The 20,751-nt window shown below is 44.1% G+C and overlaps 1 protein-coding gene across 1 annotated transcript in view; it reads left to right on the top strand.

The window, feature by feature from the left end:
- Positions 1-2,945: 2,945 nt before the first annotated feature.
- LOC119660092 overlaps positions 2,946-20,751 on the top strand; it is a 34,676-nt gene continuing 16,870 nt past the window's right edge. Inside the window, exons 1-6 of the mRNA XM_038068468.1 lie at positions 2,946-3,089; positions 11,207-11,484; positions 11,542-11,707; positions 11,767-12,057; positions 12,114-12,315; positions 13,630-13,815. Coding sequence (XP_037924396.1) covers positions 2,991-3,089; positions 11,207-11,484; positions 11,542-11,707; positions 11,767-12,057; positions 12,114-12,315; positions 13,630-13,815 — 1,222 coding nt within the window. The 5' untranslated portion in view covers positions 2,946-2,990. The remainder of the gene's footprint in view (positions 3,090-11,206; positions 11,485-11,541; positions 11,708-11,766; positions 12,058-12,113; positions 12,316-13,629; positions 13,816-20,751) is intronic.

Genomic DNA, 20,751 nt, shown 5'->3' with positions numbered 1-20,751 from the left:
ATTGTGCAGGTGCATTTTATCCTGGAACGATGATCATAAATTGCATACATAAAGCATCACATTACTTCATCTGAGTGTGGTTTCTTGTGCGTATTAACATTATGTCGTAGATGCGGCCTTACCGGCCTAGAAATTTTCTGAGTCATTACCACAACGACGAATTGTACGGTTGGTGATTCATTTAAGCTCAAAAACTTAATCCACCTAAAGTCAGTCACCTGTTCAAGGATCATCAATCCTCAGACCACTACTTAATCTCCCGAAAGATATGACATGTACGAAGAGCACATGAGAATGTCTTAAAATTAACCAAATCTTACGAAATTGAATATCAAAAACTCAACAATACATCGGACATTATACGTTTTATCTCAAACAGGTGCTTCTACTGATAACGAATATGTAAGATTATATTACGTATTACGCAGGTCAATGTATTACCGTATTTTACTAAAAATTCAGAAAAATGTGCGGCAAAACAATCTCCCAGTCGTATCTATACAATCTAAGTATTAGGTTGGGGAAAAAATAATGTCATATAGATGGCTACACTTGAACATATCTTATGTTGTACTTATCGAATCGGGTCATGCTATACGGCGATTTGAAGACCACAATCTGGGCTATAGGTGTCTCTTTGACAGTTTTATGATCTTACGTTTCAGTCCCAAGTTATAGCGCGTCAAAGATGGAATCCACTAAGCAAGAAATTCGTCATATTTTACATTTTTACTACCTAAGAGGTAACAATGCAACGAAGGCGGCCAAAAAAATTTGTGAAGTTTATGGGTCCGATATTGTAACGATTCGCAAAGCACAGCGTTGGTTCGACTGATTTCGTTCTGATGTAGTGGATGTCGAAGATACACCCCGTACTGGTAGGCTAATCGTCGTAGAAACCGATAAAATCGTCGATATCATCCAAGTACACCGGCATGTGAACATTCGCTCGATTGGCCAGGAACTGAGTAAAGACCATAAGACCGTTTGGAACCATTTGCAGAAGATTGGATTCCAAAAAAAAGCTGGATGTTTGGGTGCCACACGAGCTGACGGAAAAAATCTCTTGGACCGAATCAACGCCTGCGATGCACTGCTGAAACGGAATGAATTCGACCCATTTTTGAAGCGGATGGTGATTGGTGATGAAAAGTCAATCCCGTATGAAAATATTGTGGTCGAAGCGCGGCGAGCCGGCCCAAACCATCGCCAAGCCCGGATTGACGGCCAGGAAGGTTTTGTTGTTTGGTTGGATTGGAAGGGAGTCATCCACTATGAGCTGCTCAACTATGGCCAGACCCTCAATTCGGTCCTCTACTGTGATCGGTTCAACCAGGACAAGGCTCGGCCTCACACATCTTTGATGACCCGCCAGAAGCTACGAGAGCTCGGATGGGATGTCCTATCACACCCACCGGATAGTCCGGACTTGGCACCAAGTGATTACTTTCTCTTCCGGTCCATGCAAAACGCTCTTGACGCTACTAAGTTCGCCTCAAAAGAGGCTTGCGAAAACTGGCTGTCTGAGTTTTTTGCAAATAAGGAGGGGGAGTTTTATAAGAGGGGGATAATGGAGTTACCTTCTAAATGGCAACAAGTTTGCGAAGAAAACGGCGCATATTTGACTTAAATCGGATAATTCTAAGTATGTTAAATAAAACGTTAAAATTCGATCATAAATACGACATTACTTTTTCCCCAACCCAACATTATCAGAAAATCAGCAATCAACGTATACATTTGAATACCCAGAAGTCAGATTCAAATGAGGGTAGGTCTGACAATAGAAAGATATCATTTCCAGGACAACCATACACAGATTATGGAATTTCAACACACGCTTCGTATGTGTCAGAATTGTAAATTATCAAAAACATCTAACAGAATAATCTCTTGCTCACCTCAATGAGTAGGTTGAGCAATCCGCGAAGTAATCTTTCTATTATTTCTGACTGCGATACCGTGTTCAAGGTTTTGTGTAACATGTATACATGTAAAATGGGGGTTTACAATTTTTTAGTACTTTCCAAAGTTTACATTTGAGATAAAGGGGGAGGTAGGGACTCACAAGTGGCAATTTTCGTCAAGGACCTATTCTCAGAAGCTAATCAATCGAAAAATCTAAAAAAATCACAAAGTTGCGAATATGGTGGTGTCGGTGTCGAGGTCTCAAAATACCGTCACACTCTTCTTCTTTTTCTTCAGTCTTTGTCCTGTTCATAAGCGGAGTCCGCTCGTGACGATCGGATTCGCCACTTTAGAGCTTATCCTAGAATCACCAACCTTTGCAGTAATGTAAGCTAAATATGGTGATACTAGCAAATTTGGTGAGAATCACACTATTACTAATAAAGTTATAATAGGTTAAAGTTGTCTCTTTTGTGCAGATCTAATAATAATAATAATCGTTGGCGCAACAATCCATGTTGGATCAGGGCCTTGAAGTGTGTTAGAGCACTTCATTCAAGACCGTGACGGTACACTAGGAGGCAATGTGGTCAGCATTGCGCTCGCCCGAGATTATTACCCTATTTGACTCAGGTACTCATTCACAGCTGAGTCGACTGGTGTCCGACGTCAAATCACGATGCAAATTCCACTGCCACCAGCGAGATTTGAACCGCGACCTTTCGTACGACAGCCTTGCGCTCTAACCACTCAGCTATGTGCAGATCTACTCCAAATTAAGGCTTTGACATTTAAATGTCAGTGTCACATTAAATGGAATGATCTGGCATACTAAATACACGAGCATTACATGCTAGGTGCTAATGGGTCAAATTTACACTCAATTATTCTCTTATAGGAATTACACAAAACCTTTCATATCCAAAGCGCTAAATTCCCAAGAGATATGCTACGTGAATTTGTTAATGAATTAAATTGTGAAACACATGACCATTTTCGGTGTTTTTACAATAGAGGAGATTCAGTGTTGGTTTTATTATTGAACTAGAAACGTTGTTAAATTTTGTAGTGATACTAACAGAATGAACTTCAATGCAGATGAACTAGAAGCACCCGAGTGGGTTAATTCCAGTTTTCTTAAAGAAGTTCTTGAATACAATGGAGATCAGAAAAGTGTGACGGTAACGAAGTTCATTAGTTATACTGAAAAATATTACATCAAGATTAAAGTGGATTAGTTTAGTTAGTTTAGTTAACTGGGGGGAGCCGCAGCTCCGAGCACTCAGGCCATTATTAGGCCCATTGTACTATCCCCATAAGTTGCCTATTCAATGGCTTCCCGCCTACGGTGTTCGCAGGCTTTAGCGAATCTGAGAACATTCTCAAGAGGCAGAGAGTGTGCAGATTCTTCATTGAAGAAAACCTTGCCAAGGTGTCTTCGTCTGAGATCTGAGGATGCCGGGCAGCTGCATAAAAAGTGCAGGGCTGTCTCCTCCTCCTCCTCACATTGGCTGCACACAGCCGAAACCACTACCCCAATCTTTTCCATATGGTAGTTTAAGGGGCAGTGTCCCGTCAAAAGCCCTACTAGGGTTTTCATGTCCCTCTTCTTAAGGGACAACAAAAATGCCGCTCTAGTGGCCCTAGGCTCCTTCACAAGGATTTTCGCTTGCCGGCAAGAGTACAAATTTCTCCACTCGGTTGCGTGAATCCTTGCAATTTCACCCTTCAGAGTAGACTTGACAGTATATGGTCGGATTCAAAGAGCTGGTTCTGGCCCCACCATTGTGGATCCAGACCCTCGGCGAGCCAGTCTATCAGCCCCCTCATTACCGGCGATGTTAGAGTGCCCCCGCACCCACATTAGGAATGTTTCGTTCAGTCGGCCAAGTTTCAGCAGCACCTGATGACAACTCCACACCAACGGGCTTGATATGTTGTTGCCAATAAGTGCTGATAATGCCGCCCGACTGTCGGAACAGATTCGAATGGTGCGACCCTTCCATTTTTGTCGCAGGCATTCTTCTGCCGCCAATGAAATGGCATATATCTCCGCCTGGAATATGGTCGTCATCTTTCCGAGGGGTCGGGCCAGTTCTATAATCGAATTCTCCGAGAACACACCTGCACCCGATCCATCCTCCGTGACTGACCCGTCGGTGAAGATTATTAGGTCTGTAATCTGGAAAAATTCATGACCACTTGTCGACCATTCTTCTCTTTCGGTGATTACGACAGTGTATATCTTTTCAAAGACGAATCTGGAAACCATTTGATCGGTCGGCATCAGGGCTACCGGATGTTTTTCAAGGAATTTCCAGATAGACGCATGCCCGTTGGATTGGCCGCCTTTCCACGCCCCAATGGTATCGAGCCTATATGCGTTGTTGGCTGCTTTCCGTTTCACCTCCAAGTGAATGGGGGGTAAATTTAGGATAGCTTCAAGTGCCGCAGTCGGCGTAGTACTCATTGCTCCAGTAATACTTAGGCAACCAAGTCTCTGAATCTGCGTTAGCAGCTTCCTGCTGTTAGCAAAGTTCAGTCTTGGCCACCAGACGATGCATGCATACATCAAAATGGGTTTTATTATGGATGTATACATCCAATATATCCGCTTAGGTGAAAGTCCCCAGGTCTTACCTATCGCATTCCTACAGCACTAGAGCAATCTGCAGGATTTCTGGTATTGTTCCTGGATATGATGCTTCCACGTTAACTTGGAGTCGAAATGTACTCCTAAGTACTTGACTGTTTGTGCCAGCTGGATTTCCGCCCCTGCTAAGGTGGGTAGCGTATAGCTGTCCCACCTGACGTTCCTAGTGAACATAACTAGTCCAGTCTTCCTAGCTTTCACCGTGAGTCCATTGCGGAGGCACCAGCTGTGGATTACATGCAGGGTTGCATTCAAGCGGTCACATACTGTGTCCGCAAACTTGCCGGTAATTATTACGGCTAGGTCGTCCGCAAATGCTTGCGCGAAGACTTTTTTGTCCCCCAGGAGCCACAGCAGGGTATCACCAAGAGCCATAACAGTGGAGAGAGAACCCCTCCCTGTGGGCAGCCCCTGAGACATCCTGCTTCAATAGACTTCTGGCCGACCGATATGGGGATTTTTCTCCACTCTAGCATGTGAAGGATCCAACTGATTAGCAGCGGTTCGATTCCATGCTGTCTTGCCGCATCACAAATTGCCGCGAATGAGGCATAATTGAAGGCACCTTCGATGTCCATGAATGCGCCTAAGGCGTATTCTTTTCCGGACATCGCCTTTTCAATTTTTGCCGTAAGTTCATGGAGTGCCGTCTCCGTGGATTTGCCTTTCTGGTAAGCATGTTGCCTATGGTGAAGTGGCCATTTAGGAATGTGTGTATCCCTTATGAACCGATCTACTAATCTTTCTAGTCCTTTTAGCAGAAGGTACGTTAGGTCGAAAGCTTTTTGCGTCTGTGTAGGTGAGTTTTCCTGGTTTGGGAATGAACATCACCTTCACATCCCGCCATTTAATTGGAATATAAACGTGTGCTAGGCATGCACGATATATATTCCTAATGTGTAGACCCAGGGCATCCATTCCTTCTATTACTAGCGCAGGGATGATGCCATCCGGACCTGCAGACTTGTATCTATAGAACGAGTTAAATGCCCATTTAACTCGCTCCAGTGATACTATTTTGCATGCCAGATTCCAGTCTCTCGGTTGAGGGCTGTATGCACCTGTTGGCCTCGAGATTAGATTTTGGATGCTGCCTGGGAAGTGTACTTCAAGTAAATGATTTGCCGTTTCTTCATCGCTTTCTGTGTACTTCCCATTCTGTAAACGTAAATAACTCAGTTTCTGGCTACGTTCTTTGACCAGAATCCGCTTCAGCTTTGAGGTTGCCTCAGGAGAGTTAGTCTCTTCGCAAAAGCGTCTCCGAGATGATCGTTTAGCCGATCTTATGCTCTTCTTTAGAGCCTTCTGTGCCTCTTTATAGCGATTCCAGCTAGTGCTTGATTCACCCTTCAGAGCACGATTAAGCAGCATCCTTGTCGTTCTCCTCTGTTTTGCCAAATCCGAGTTCCACCATGGTGTTTTACCCTTCTTTGGCATCTTGAGTGGACAGCTTTCTTCGAAAGCTTCTCTCATGCTAGTTGTGATCATCTGGGTTGTCTTCTCAATTCCAGCAATGGATTTGATGCGCTTCCCAGGGATCGTGACTCGGGCGCTCAATTCTGTTTGACACATTACCCAATATGTCTTCCTCGGATTCCGAATTGGAGTGGGAGGAGGTAGATCCATGCCCATAACGAAATCAATGCGTCTGTGATCCGAGAGTGTGATATCGTTTGATACTCTCCACTCTCCGATCAGAGCCGCGATGTCAGGAGATGCCACCGTGATGTCGATGACCTCTCGCCTGACCACGTTGAAGAAAGTGGGTTCATTACTCACATTTAGGATCTGCAAATCGGTTCCTACTAGATACTCCAGTAGTCTCGATCCTCTTGCATTGATGTTCGAACATCCCCAGCATATGTGGTGAGCGTTGATATCACATCCTGCTATTACCCCCATGCCTCTACTTTTGGCATATTGGATAGCTCTGATGAATGTTCCACTGGGAACGTCTTCTGCGTCGTAGGGGAAATATGCACAGCTCTTTATCTCCCTGTTGACTTTTTATGGTTAGCTTAGCCGATGTGGTGTCGCCATCACATAGGTCGTTAACCAGGTTAGCCTGGAAGTCTTTGGAGACTACCATGCAGGTGCGGGGTCGCTCGCTTCCATTGGCATACAATAGGTCAGCATGTTGGAAGTTTACGCCCCTGACTGCCCCACCAACAACCCACGGTTCTTGTATGAGGTATATAAATGTCTTGCAGCTATTGATCCGACGACTAATAAGTGCAGTCGCCGCTTTACAATGCTGCAAATTTTAAGTGGATTAAAAAACGATTCAGTAATATCTTCATTACTTACAGTTTCATCTGTCCTAGGAGCAGAGTATAGATATATAGAGTATAGATATATATATATAGAGTATAGATATATATATATAGACATATAGATGTGAATCATATTGAAGATGAAAAACCGCCTAGTGCAAGCCTAAGTTGGTCGAAATAGAAATAATTTTGTTTAAGGTCTGAGTCGATGACCCCCTTAATGAACGACCGGGAAAATCGGAAGACTAAAACCCGATGCCATTATCCTCCAAACAGGACATAGCGTGCCAATTACATCTAAGCGCCATCGCTATTGACTTCCGGAGATGTGCTCCCTCCAAACCTTCTCGACAAGCTTACACTCCTCTTAACTGTTCTGCGCCACATATTTTTAGGGTCAACCTAAAACATCCTGAAATGGTGATAGTAGCATTAAATCGGTTTCATTTTCGGTTTTTTGAAATACCGACAAAGCTAGACGGGGGACAGTCACATCAGCCTCGTTACCGCCATTATTAGAAAAAACGCTACTCCGCCTGTCAATCCAGACAGGAAGAGAACGATGGCTTTCCAGAGTGGAAAATCAGAGAACCGGGAGAGGTAGAGGAGTAGAGTGCCATTATCTTATTTCGGTTAGTTCAAGAATTCCAGCTTACATCGCGGATATTCTGGTTCAAGTTTGAAAAGGCGAGTATCCTGAGGGGCCTAGAATACCGTTCACAATGAGCATACGAACATTCCCAAATGCAACCATAAACCGTTTTGAATGGCTAAAGGTCGTAGCCGTAAAGTCAGCCCCTATACGAAGCACTGTTGAGGCTTCGATAGTAAGAAAGTTTCTAAACTGGGAGAGTGCTAGCCTCGAAATTTTTATTCCTTTTAATCGCTTTTTACTACATTTTTTTTAATATACTTTTAAATCCCAGCTAATTGGGCGTGGCACTACACCCCGACGTCGGACTTTGGCCGCGTAGATCATTGTCCTCCAATTATCTCAGTCACATGACCGCGTCCTCCAACCTTGGAAGCTCCTCGGTCTTAGGATCCAGGTTTCGCACGCATAACACAGCACTAGTCAAAAAAGTCAAGCGATGACGGCTTTACGGTTGGTCCGGTCCAGCATTAAGTTGATGCGGACTTAGGACCCCATCATTCTCAAAAAGAATATTGCACTAGTCGTAAAATGGTTTTGTATACGCGGAGCTTTGCGTTTCTGTGCACATTTTTCGAATTTATTATTGGCAGGGCCGAGAAGAGAGTCTTATTCGCTAGCTACATCCGCCGCTTGACTTCGCCAGTCTTATTGGCATACTTTGACAGGTTGGTATTCAGATATATAGAGCTGTCTACCAATTCGATGTTGAGATCCCCTACGTTGATGCTCAGTTTTGGCTGGCGTCCCACGTCTTGATTGCATCGTTATTTTCGTTTTGTTTGCGTTGGTGCGTAGTCCAGTTTCTTTCGCAGCAGTATCAAGAGTATGTAGAAGTTCCTCTGCGTCGGTCAGTTTTCGGGACATGCTGTTGATGTCATGTGCGCACGCTAACAATTGTGTCGACTTAATGAGTAGCGTCCCGCTGGTGTTGGTATCTATTGCTCGCATAGCAGATTCAAGGACTAGGTTGAAGAACTTCGGCGCCAATCAGATCAATCAACATGTTCTGGATCCTGGCCTGTAAGATGGAGTTGGTCATAGTCATCTTCATCAGAGGTACTAGTTTAGCTGGGATACCAAATTGCAGCTATGTTGCTTTCACCAAATGATAGTCTGAATTCCATCTTCGATGAAGGCCCTAGTCAATTTGGTTTACGGTATATGCGTCTGGTGATTTCCAGATCTGTTTGTAGGTGCACCGTTACAGAAAGCGGAGTTTGACTTCGCCAGCAGTAGAAATTTTGTCGTAATCTACTTGATTGTTAATCATTGACCATTATGATTGCATTCCTCATGGAAGCTGTGTCCCTCCAGTGTTTCCCCGATGCCAGCTTTCGTTTCCGATTTTCGCATTAAAATTCTCTAATAGAATTTTGACTTGAGTGACACAAACAGTGTCAAACAATGTCTTCAGGCGTGCATAAAACTCGCCTTGCGCAGTGTATCTTCCTCTCGCTTCGAAGAACTTAGCGAACATATCCGATCCACATTTCACGCAAGCTTGAGGGCCATATTCGGTACGTCGTAAAAACCCAAAGCATTGCAATCACTTATTCTACCGCAGCTCTCAACCAGTTCGCCTCTTGTTACTGAAGGAATCAATCATATTCAGAGGTCGCTGGAAGGTGTCAATACTCCCCTGTTGCTGGGGAAATAACATCTGGATAATTTTTGACAAGAGTTTGGGGCACGTGATCTGCGGAGATGAATGACCTGTGAACGGTCCCGTTACAATTTTATAGGAATAACCCCATGAGTTTACGTCCTCCTCCGGACAGAGCTCCTTAAAATATTTCCTCTTGCTGCCCTAGATGAAGAGGTAGAGGCTCTTGCGGGCTTCCCTATAGGCGTGCCCAGTTTGCCCTTAATCGACCCTACCTAATGCCTTCTGAGCCGTTCGTCTGACTCGGTGGCAGGTCGATCGAAGAGTTGCTCACTATTCCACTAGTGATTGAGCCTTGAAGGGGGAAGGAGCACCTCCTAGGCATCAACGCGCCACACGCTTCGTCTAACACGTCTCCAAATTTAGACTCGGTGCGGCGTAACAGCTTAAATTCGATCCTTTGCGTTGATGTTGAAACTGTCGTTAACCGAATTAATCTGCATGTCTTTGGAGGTCACCATGCAAGCGCGGGTCCATCATTTCCATTGGGTTAAGAGAAGTCGTGATGGGAATTCAAACCCCTTATTTCACCACCAACAATGCATGATTCTTGTATGGAGTATTAATATGTCTTACAGCTATTGATCAGACGACTGAGAAGTATAGTCGCCGTTTTACGATACTGCAAATTTATTTAAGAGATAAGGCACCTCACCTGCGATTCAGATGACGATGCACTAGGCTACACGGCCCCTTCGATGGTTTTAGAAATCGATCTAAGTACGTAGTTAAATCGGCAACTCGTTTGTTCCTGAACTTTCTTAAAAGAAATTTCCTGATCAATCGATTCTTTTTCCAGCTTTCCTACCTAACAGCATCCAGGTGGGGGTATTGAGGTTATTCTGGACACCAAGTCGTACTATGACCGAAGCACCATTACGTTCTTCTTCTGGAAGCAGAGAAAGCATTTTTTATACGATGGCAGCTCGGAAAACTCTTCAGGATCAGTCGCGCACCCTCCCACACATCGTTAAAAGAGAAGCAGTACTGTTTGAGCCACTCGTTCATGCTTTTGTCGGTAAAGTCTATCCGTAATATTTTACGGTATACACCTATCGACTTAAAGTTAAGCTTAATCCTTTGCGAGGATGAAGTGTTTATAGCTAGAAGGAGTTTCCTTCAAAGCTGTTCCCACTGTTCAGTATCGTAACCGTATAGATGTATAGATAGATATAGATGTATAGATGTGTCCTCAAAGAAGACCCATCCATCGGCTTCGATTGCCTTGGGTGCAACTGAAGACTTGGCCGTTGTTGGCCAAGCCCTCTTTGCAGTCATTTGAACCGAAGTGTTGGGATCATCAGAAGACCGCTGCCGCTTTGGTTTGCCCTTCGCTACAGATGTCCCGGGCGATCCTTTGCTTTCAAAATTGGCACTAGCCAGGGGTTTTGTTTGACTCGAAGGTGGTTTGCCCGTAGGCGGTTTGCCTGCAAGCACTTTGTTTGGAGGCGGTTCACCGAAGGCGGTTTGCTGCCCGAAGACCGATGCTTATTCGTAGGTAACACTTAAGCCTCAGCAGATGGCGCTGACTGGAGCCCGGGATCACGGGTTCTGACGAAAGGCGATTGCAACAACTCCTGGCAGCATCATATAATCGGGGTAACTTGAAAACAATAGTTAATGCCAAACGAAGAATTACGAGTCAGATACCCGAAAACGTATTGATAAGAAGTCCCTAAGGGCGATAGACATCTCAGTTGCGGGTTATGCCAGGCATTGGAACCCACTGTCCCAAGGTGGCCAACGAGCTTCTATTTACCGATTTATTTTCAGTTTCCCTTCCATGGAATTTAGGATAAAGGTGTGTACTTCATTGCCGAAACGGTTTAGTTATTAGAGCTCAACTCAACGATGACAGAGAGATTGTATCGTAGCCTGGAATGAACCCTGAAGCAAATCAGGGGAAAGCTGCAGCTGTAAAGCTGGCCACATTGATAAGTGTTCATTTGACGTATCTTTAAGCAATCCTCTGAATATGCAGCTTCAATTTGGGATAACTTACCTTAGAACTTAAGATAATTCAACCAATACAAAGTCTACTTGTTATTTTCCAGATTAATGACTACCACATCTCTCCAGCTACTGCTCTTGGCGACCACTTTGCCAGCATCATGTTTCGAGTCAACATCACATTCTCAACAAACGAGCATCAAAGTAAGAAAAGTTCGGTTATCATCAAAACCGAGCCAGTCGTAGAAGGATATAAGAAGGATATGTTAGGCAAAGCTGAAATAGATCTCTTTGCCACTGAAATGTTCATGTACTCAAAAGTTTTGACTGAAGGTGCAAACATCTTGAAGAATGCAGGCTACAATGACGCGTTGGCACCAAAGTAGGTATCGTCAATGTTTGGAGCTTTGTACTGATATTTAACAGAACTGTCTCGTAGAATGATTTATCAGTCAACGGAGCCACAAAAGGTGATAGTTTTTGAAGACTTAAAGGAACTTGGATACTTTATGTTCCCAAGAACAATTCCAAACGAAAGTGATACCGAAATAATTTTCGCCAAACTGGGACAATACCATGCGGCTACTTTCAAGCTGGCCGCAGAGGTAAATACCTCTTACATTCATATTGAAGCTCATGTGACAAGAAAAGATTCAACTTTCAGGGCCACAAAGGACTCAATCGAAAAGGAACCATTTTCAACATGGGTGACATGAACGATATGAATTTCCTTCGGGATGGAATTACATATTTTAAAGAAACAGTGGAGACATTGCCGGAATTCAAAGAGGCCTCCCAAAAACTGAGCAGAATCTCTTTTGAAAAACTCGTCCAAAAATGCAAGCAATCCTGCAATGCAACTGGTTCCTATGAAGTCCTCAATCATGGTGACTATCACATCAAGAACATGATGTTTAAGGGCAACAATGAGCTAGACGTTTCCGAAGTCATTCTGGTAAAATAAAATCAAGCGGTTACTATAAACTTACGTCATGACTACCAAAAATTTAGATTGATTTTCAAGTATGCCACTGGGGTTCCCCTGCCTTCGACCTTGTCTACATGTCGGCCGTTATACCACCTAGGAGACGCGCAACAGCTTATAGACTTTATTTCGATACCTTCATTGATGTCCTGGAGAAATCTGATTACAAGGGACCATTACCTGTGTTCGAACAACTGCTGGAAGATTTGAAATCCTACCGACCTTTGGGTAAGTCTAATTTTTCTGGTATTTAGAAATTACAAGAAAACCCCCAATTAAAATGGGCGGTATGATGACCGCTCGGTCTCGTGTCCTGGGTTCGAATCTAGATTGCGCCATGTGGGTTCGGACTTTCTTTGAAATAATCTCGCTACTTATACAAAATGAGTGTGGATTCCTTATGATCTGCAAAGGAATTTGAAGAAGACATATTTGAACAATAGCACAAGGAATTGGTTCTTAGTGATTCGTCGTCGTTAAAAAAAAATATCTGTTAACAATGCGTTTATTTCGAAACAAGATAAACATTCCCATTTCTTGGGCAGTTTTCGAATTCCATCGCGAAAAAAATTCTGGCTTTTGGAGGCGGTCCAAGTTTAAAGCCATTTTTCTTTTGTACGTCGGTCAGTTTGAATCGGCAATGATTTCTCACATCTCGTCCCCCTCTTTGTGGATTTTCGGTTGACATCTGATTCTTGGAAGCGCAAGATTTGGCATTCGAAGTCACTCAATGTTCAGGAATACCGCACTAGCTTTCTTCAACGCTCAATCAACCCTTTTGATAGATTCGGGCAGCGGGTTGTTCCGGAATTCGAAAGAGTTCCTACTCTCCAGTTTCCGAAAAACTGGTCATACTTAACTTTGTCCATAACGACGACATTGTTAGCTACTCGCAAATGCACAATCGCCTTTCCACAACTCTCGGTTTGAATTCATAAGGTACCCAATTTTCTTATTTGTGGATCGATTTCCTTGTTTATGGATCAATCCCATGGATTTTAATCGTACAGAAGTTGCTTACTGTATCACTCCCAATGATTTTGCAAAGTTCATCCTGCCTTTGACTAACATCTTCATCGAGTAATGCATCCAATTTTTCGTCTTCGTTTTTTTTCGATTGTCCAGAACGAGGCTTGTCATCAACGCTAAAATCACCACCCCCCTTGAATCGTTGAAACCATTCCCGACATGATTTATCACTTGCAACATTGTCACCATACACTTCCACAAGCATTCTATGCGCTTCAGCTTCACTTTTTTTCTAATTGAAGCAGAAAAGTAAAACTTCCCGCAAATGATGTCTAGTTACCATAAAATTCAAAATTTTGAACAATTTTACTGTTTATCAGTGATAGATATCTACTCTCTCTGACATAACCACAATCAGCTGTCAATATGAAACATTAAAGACCACTAGAGCCATCTCCTAAAAACGGACCGAATTAATTTGTACACCCAACAATATGGCCCCTAGATCCAGAGTTACAACAATTTCCAACTTTAAATCAAACTAATTTATTATCTTTTCTATTTTATTTCCAGATTTATTTTTCCTGGCGACATTCACAGCAATGTTTTGTGCAGAAAAAAAACCAATAACAGAACAAGTGGAGACACTTCTTAAGGATACAAGTCCATTTAGATTATTCTATAGACAAGCTAACTATATAACGTATGTGAAAGAGTTACTACCAGTCCTGTTAGAGGAAGGTGTCCTAGACGATCTAATTAAATAAATTTTGATTAAATCGTTTTCCTTCATTATTTAACATAATTTCTTTCCTGGATATTGGCAATTCTAATTACTAAACACGGAAAATCGGAAGCTCGACGGGGCTTCTAATCGATTTTGCCAAAAACATAATAATATACAATTATTAGCTTAATTTGAGTAGATATCGATATGGATAGTATTTTGATGCCTGGACACCAGCTTTATGATTTTTTTTTCAGATTTTTCGGTTGGGTGGTTTCTGAGGAAATAAAAAAAAAATGATCTTTTTCCACCCGCCGCATTCCCCGCCTTTTCAACAAATGTCGAAATTAAGATTTTCATCGAAAATTTCTGATCGAAACCTTTCATTTGATACCCAACATGACTATATTCGATGAGAAAAGATTGACATCCCCCTTTTGCATGTATGAAGAGCCCCCCCCCCCCCCCCCCCTTTTTTTTAAACTGAATGTAAAAAGATGTAACTAACTGAATATGTGGGCGTTTACAGTACCCACTTTCTCACCGAATTTCGTATCAAGCGATATACCCGTTTCTGAGGAAACTGCGTGTGACAGGCAGACGAACATTGAACCGATTTTAATAAGGTTTTGTTTTGCGTACAAACAAAGCCTTAAAAAATTACCGCGAAATGTTGAAACATATGATATTTGTGAAACTATTTTACCAAAAATGATTCCAAATCCGGCCGAGAGAGTTGGAAAGAGGAGTCCCTACAAACTGAATGATAAAAAATACCCGAAAGGATGGTTGGGAAATATTTCTCTCTATCACGTTTAATCTGCCGAGCCTGCCTCAACGAGTGCAACTGGACACTAATTTTAAACAAAGTTTTGGCAGCTAGAGTTCGCTACACACCTGCCTATACTTGTATTTTAGAACAGAAAAAAAACTTTTTCCATGTGAAGTACAATGCCTTCCTGGATAGGGTCACCCTAAGGGTGGTATTGTGATTCGTTGACGGACTTAACCTTTTTTAAATGTGTGAAAATTTGGTCTACCAAAAGCGCTAGTCAAATGAATTTATTCTTTGGGATCTTCCCCATGGATGGTAGCCCGAATTCTCTTCGTGGCTTTGATGTGCGTTTGGTAATGGGGGTGTCTAGCAAATTTAGCGCTAGCAACATACACCTGTTTTGGGATTCTGTTGTAACATTTAAACTGCGACATGTGTCCCTCGGTCGATTTGTCCTCCGTGACGGCACTGTGTTTGTCCATCCATCTATGAGAACCATAGTTTTTTTTTTGGGAGTAGGGTAGGTGAATGCGTTTACGCACAGAGTGTTGGACACCCGCAACAGCACGCTGGCGGACTACCAACTAAACACCTCCCTGTCATCAGAGAACTAGCCTGGAACCGTTTGACACATTACTTCGAGCTAGCCCTCCCGCTCTCCCGGCTTTAGGAGCCTTCAAGTCAGGGAATTCCTTTCACCAACGGGAGGGGAGGGAAGGAAGGGAGTTGTTGTTAGTTCAGGGAACCCCTTACCGTTCGATCCCTCTGCCGGTCGAGTTCAATCTTCTTCGTAGTAAGAAGAGCCCGAACATAATGCGCAATTCGATTCCAGCTGCCAGCGCTCTTCAGCATCTCTCTGACAATGTTGTCTGGAGAGAGCTCCCCTGTGTCTGCATAAAGCTGCTGGCGGAGGCCGTCCCACCTCTCGCAAGAGAAAAAGGTGTATTCAGCGTCATCCGCCACTCTATTGCAGAACACACAATCAGGAGATCGCGCCTTCCCAACCCTGTGCAGGTAAGACTGAAAACCTCCATGCTCACTTAGAAGTTGGGTAAGGAAGTAGTCAATCTCACCGTGCTTTCTGTTCAACCATGGGTCTAATTTGTCGATGAGCCGCGCAGTCCACTTGCCCCTTGGCTCATTTTGCCAAGAAAATTGCCACTCGTTAAGGATGCGTTGACGTTCTTCACGGGCAATCACTTCTCTTAAGTTTTCGCTCTTACGGCGATAGATAGCTTTGCGCTCCTTGGCAAGGAGGGCAACGGGGATCACTCCCGCAATCACCATCACAGCCGGTTCGGAGACGGTGCGATAAGCAGACGCCACTCGCAAAGTTCCCCGCCTCTGCACTTGAGCGAGGCGTTTACAATGCACCTCCTTGTCAAGGGCATCAGCCCATACCTCCGCACCATTAAGAAGGACGGACTGCGTTGCTCCCATGAGGAGACGTCTCCTAGTTGATATAGGGCCGCCGACATTCGCCATTAGCCGACTCAAGGCCGCGACTCCTGCTGCAGGGCGTCCGCGGCTGCTTTGATTTGCTCGAAGAAGTTGATCTTCGAGTCGAGCATTAAACCAAGGTATTTAATCGCTGGTTTTGACTCTACAGCCAACTCGCCGATCGACATGGGACTCAAGGTCGGGATTCTCCTTCTGGTGAGGATGACTACTTCGGTTTTTTCCAGCGCAAGGTTGAAACCGTGAGCAGTCATCCATCTGCTTACCCGTCGCATCAATATGCCAAGTCTGCTTTGCGCCTGTTCAACAGTGCGTCCGGCAATAAGTGCCGCAACGTCGTCTGAATAACCGACCAGGCGCGAATCTTCGGGCATATCGAGTCTCAGCAGACTATCGTAGGAAGCGTTCCAGAGGTCCGGCCCTAGGATGGATCCCTGCGCTACTCCCGACGTGATTTCCATCCTCCACTAGCCCTCTAGCGTCTCATAGAACAGGGAGCGGTCTTTCAGATAATCTCTCAATATCCGCAAGAGATAGCTTGGCACGTGAAAGGAGTTCTCTAGTGTGTCTAGCATATCTGTCCATCTTACGGAATTGAAGGCATTTCTGACATCAAGCGTTATGAGAAGCACTATCCCTCGAGATCGGCGGCTGTGTGCCCCGGCTCGATTAAACGCATCTACGATCTCCATAACAGCATCCACTGTAGATTTCCCTGTTCTAAACCCGAACTGCCTTGCGGATAAGTCCCTGGCAGCACGGATCGCTTCAGCGAGTCTACCCCTGATGAGCTTCTCGAGCACTTTTCCGGCCGTGTCAAGCATACACAGCGGTCGGTATGCAGACGGGAGCTCCGGGTCTCCTTTACCCTTACTGATCAACGCGAGTCTGGCCACTTTCCAGCGACAAGGAAAAATGCCCTCCTTCAAGCACGCGTTGAACGCTTCGAGCAGCAATTCTGGCCGTTGGCGGAACACCAGTTTGTAAACTTCCGCCGGGATGCCATCAGGACCTGGCGCCTTTCTGTTTTTCATAGTGAGAGCCACTTCTTCGAGTTCTCCCATTGTGAAAAGGGGGCAATCCACGACGCTTTCCGCGCTATTTACATCAACCCGTACAGGGTGTCTGGGGAACAAGTCCCGCACAATGCGGTCCATCTGGTCCGTGCTCAATATGCAGGGCTCCCGCAGAGCCCCGATTTTCCGAGTGACGAGCTTATAGCCAAGTCCCCACGGGTCATCATTCACCTCATTAACAAGATTTTGCCAGCCGCGAGCTTTGCTTTTATTTATAGCGCTGCGGAGTCTCCTTTTTGCTGATCTATATTATGCCTTTATGGCACATGCCTCCTCGTTGTGGTACAACCATAGTTTAGACGAGATTAAGAGGCAGATGCTCAATTAACTAAACGATTATGCCGTCGAATAAACCTCAACGATTGTTGTTGGTAGTTGGTCGGTATACAAACCTAGCATTCATACGCGCTGTTATGGAAAGGACTTCCACGTCAGTGGACAGGTCACGCATTAACGAGGGACGACTACATTTTTTTTTATTACATTGCAATGGAATCTACTCTCCCAAGATAGTTGGGGATGGGTCGTCCCAAAGGCACTTGACGCAGAACAGTAGAGAAAGGACGCAGCCATCTCAGGAAATCGTGGGAAGAGCTGAAGCGCATTTCCCAGAAACCGTGTACTATGGCCCGTAAATGTGGTTGACGCATCATATCCCCATCAAAGGGTAAATGTATATATTGTTGTTATTCCTTCCTATCTGTGTAAAAGTTGCGAACAATGCTATATTTATAGATGTGACTAGACCAGTGATTATTATCTGATATTGTTGCAGTCAAATGGAATTAAAACCTTGTAAGCAATGTATAGATAAGAATATTAAATTTTGTCATTAACCTCCAAAAAATGGCCTTCAATAACAGTTAAGGCCTAAAGGGGAATGAGGTCGGATGCAATCCGTCATCCGCTCCTTCGCCTGATCGCAGCCACGGGTCCACATGTTCTTCAGTTCTGCGCGCCGATGAGGCTTAACTGTGTGTTACTCCCAGTTTCACGTGGTAGGTAATAGTCAGTTCATACTAGGAGATTTTACAATAGTGTAGGTTCCAACATGGAACAACCACTGGCACCCAAGAAATTTGGGGAAACCAAGACCTTTCCCAGAGAGTGGAAAAAGGGGATGATTGTTAAGATTCAGAAAAGGGGCACCCGTTCTGAGTGTAACAGTTGGAGGGGTATCTGTGTACTCCTTGCCGTCGCAATGATAATAGATAAAATAATCCTGGAATACATCAAAGAACATCTCGAAATATTGATCGAGAAAGAGCAGGCTGGTTTTCGCCCCGGATCCTCCTGAATGGACCATATCAACGCCCTACGAACGCCCTACCTGCTCTCCATCGAGTTCAAAAAACCTTTCGATAGGGTGAATAGGGAGTATATCTAGTGGATTCTACGCTGACAAACTAATAGTTATTATCAGACCGAGATATGATGGCACAAAATGTCACTGGCTGCGCCGGGGTTAAATCTCAGAGCATTGTAAGGTCCAAAGCAGAGCCTTCAAAATTGTATCTTGCCATCGACATTTTTTCTTCCTGTTATCGGCGGCCGGAAGACGTGGAGAAGTTCAATGTACAATGACATCTTTCCTCAAACACCTCAACTAGCCTAATGACATCTATGTTCTCTCACACCGGGCAATGAACCTTGGCGAAATCGTTCTAGATTTGAAAAGAGAGGCATACAACGGTAGCTACTCCTCATCCCAGTTTACTAAACCTACCCATCCTTAGCGCCACTCCTAGCTTCCTTTCCCAAACCCCTCCCGCATGCCCCCCATCCCAACCCACATCCTAGTTCCCTCCCCGCCCGCCCGCTTTTATAAAAAATTTCAGCTAATGGAGGTTTTTTTTCGACTTTTCCTCCAGATATCATGATATGTATTTTTTCACTTATTCTTTAGCGATAAGTTAGTTTAAGCCATAGATTTTACCTTAGATTAAGCTAGGCTGTTAAGGTAGTACTTAAGTTAGGTTAATTTAGCATTGTATTTTTATAGGTTAGAATAAAAATTGTTGTTTCTCGAAAATTGTTGTTTCTTTTTGAAAAGAGAGGCAAGTAGAGTCCGACTGAAGATAAACACCAACAAAAGCAAGGTTCTCAGTCTGACGAGCCTTCGCACTCCCCTATCTGCATTAATGGACAGAGCGTAGTTTTTGCCGACGGTGGGCCGAATCCAATCCGCTTTCGCTGCACTGTCTTAAATCTAGAAATACAATTATCTCAACTTTAAGATTACGTTGAGATTGTTCTATGTTAGTGTTCTTTCTGTGTTGCTACATGGGAGTAGCATATGGAAAGTGAACTCCACTCTTACTCAAAGGCCAAGCTTTCGTCAATACCTATCTGCGTTGAATCATCGGAGTACGCAGGCCTAACACTATCGCAAAAGATCAACTTGATCGGCGTACAGACTTGGCATTCGTATACGATGTGATAAGAAGACGGAAGTGGCAGTGGATAGGTCACCCATTAAGGGGGGTGACTATTGCATTGCGGACTATGCCATGGAGTGGAATCTACTCTCCCAAGATGACTGACGAGTGAGTCGCCACAAAGGCACTTGACGCATAATAGTAGAGGACTAGTGCGAGCGTCTTGGAAAGTCGTTGGGGTAGGTGAAGCGCATTTCAGCTAACTAAAAAGGGTTGAAAACAACCCATATAAATTTACAAAACAGTTTCACGTAAGTTTATTGCATACATAGAATGGTGTTTTTTTTCTGAGTTTGTTCGTGGTGTGAGTTTGCGTTTAGACACTCGTGCTTCTCATCTTTCAAGCTTTTCTCCCCCTTGTTTGTGTCAGCAACTCGTACCGTATTTATATTCATCACCGCAATTATAATCTTCTTTGGCCAGTAAAACAACAAATGCTCTGCATCCTCCTTCATGTCACCGCATCCAGAATAATTCGGATTTGCGGCAACAGCTACAGCTAAGCCACCGGCAAAGCTATCAATGGTAGTCTCCTCTGGTACGGTAGAAACGAATAATCCTTTTTATATATATGTATATCATTCCACTGCCAGGAACCTAGTACAGAGCCCAAATGTACCCTCGTTGTGATGAAGTATTCTTTAAGGCCCTCTACCATTCGATATTAGAGAATCCTTGACCAAACTTGTCAAATATAAAGGAACCGCTATCCATATCAACACCCTCTTCATTCGGTTCCAGTCGACTGAGTTAAATGCATTTCGACATCTGATACCAACATGGTACAGCAACCATCATAACTCAGCGTGTCCTCTGTCAGATTCATTATCAAATTTACTATATCCACGGTAGAGTGGGCGCGTTGAAACCCATACTGGCGCTGTAACAAGCCATTGCTGCTATCGAAGGTGAGTAACAATATATTATTCTCCGAGCGAGGAGACTTTCCCACAGGACAAGGGGAAGGCCGGAGCACCAGGGGCGTGAGGAGGAATACAGGGATCTGCGAAGCAACCTTATGAAGGCCATTCGGAGAAGCAAGCGGGAATGCTACCAGAAGCTCTGCATGGAGGCTAATACGAATCCGTGGGGTACAGCCTACCAAGTTGTAATGAAGAAGACCCGCGGGCGAAAATCTCTCGATCCCTGATGTTATCGAAGAGGAACTTTGGAAAATCTGCAGACGTATTGGGCACAGCAAGGCTCCGGGATTGGACGGAA

This window comes from Hermetia illucens, chromosome 6 (assembly GCF_905115235.1).
Source record: "Hermetia illucens chromosome 6, iHerIll2.2.curated.20191125, whole genome shotgun sequence".
Lineage (NCBI taxonomy): Eukaryota > Metazoa > Arthropoda > Insecta > Diptera > Stratiomyidae > Hermetia > Hermetia illucens.
The sequence above is the reverse complement of the archived record's forward strand: the minus strand, read 5'-3'. Positions and strand labels throughout refer to the sequence as shown.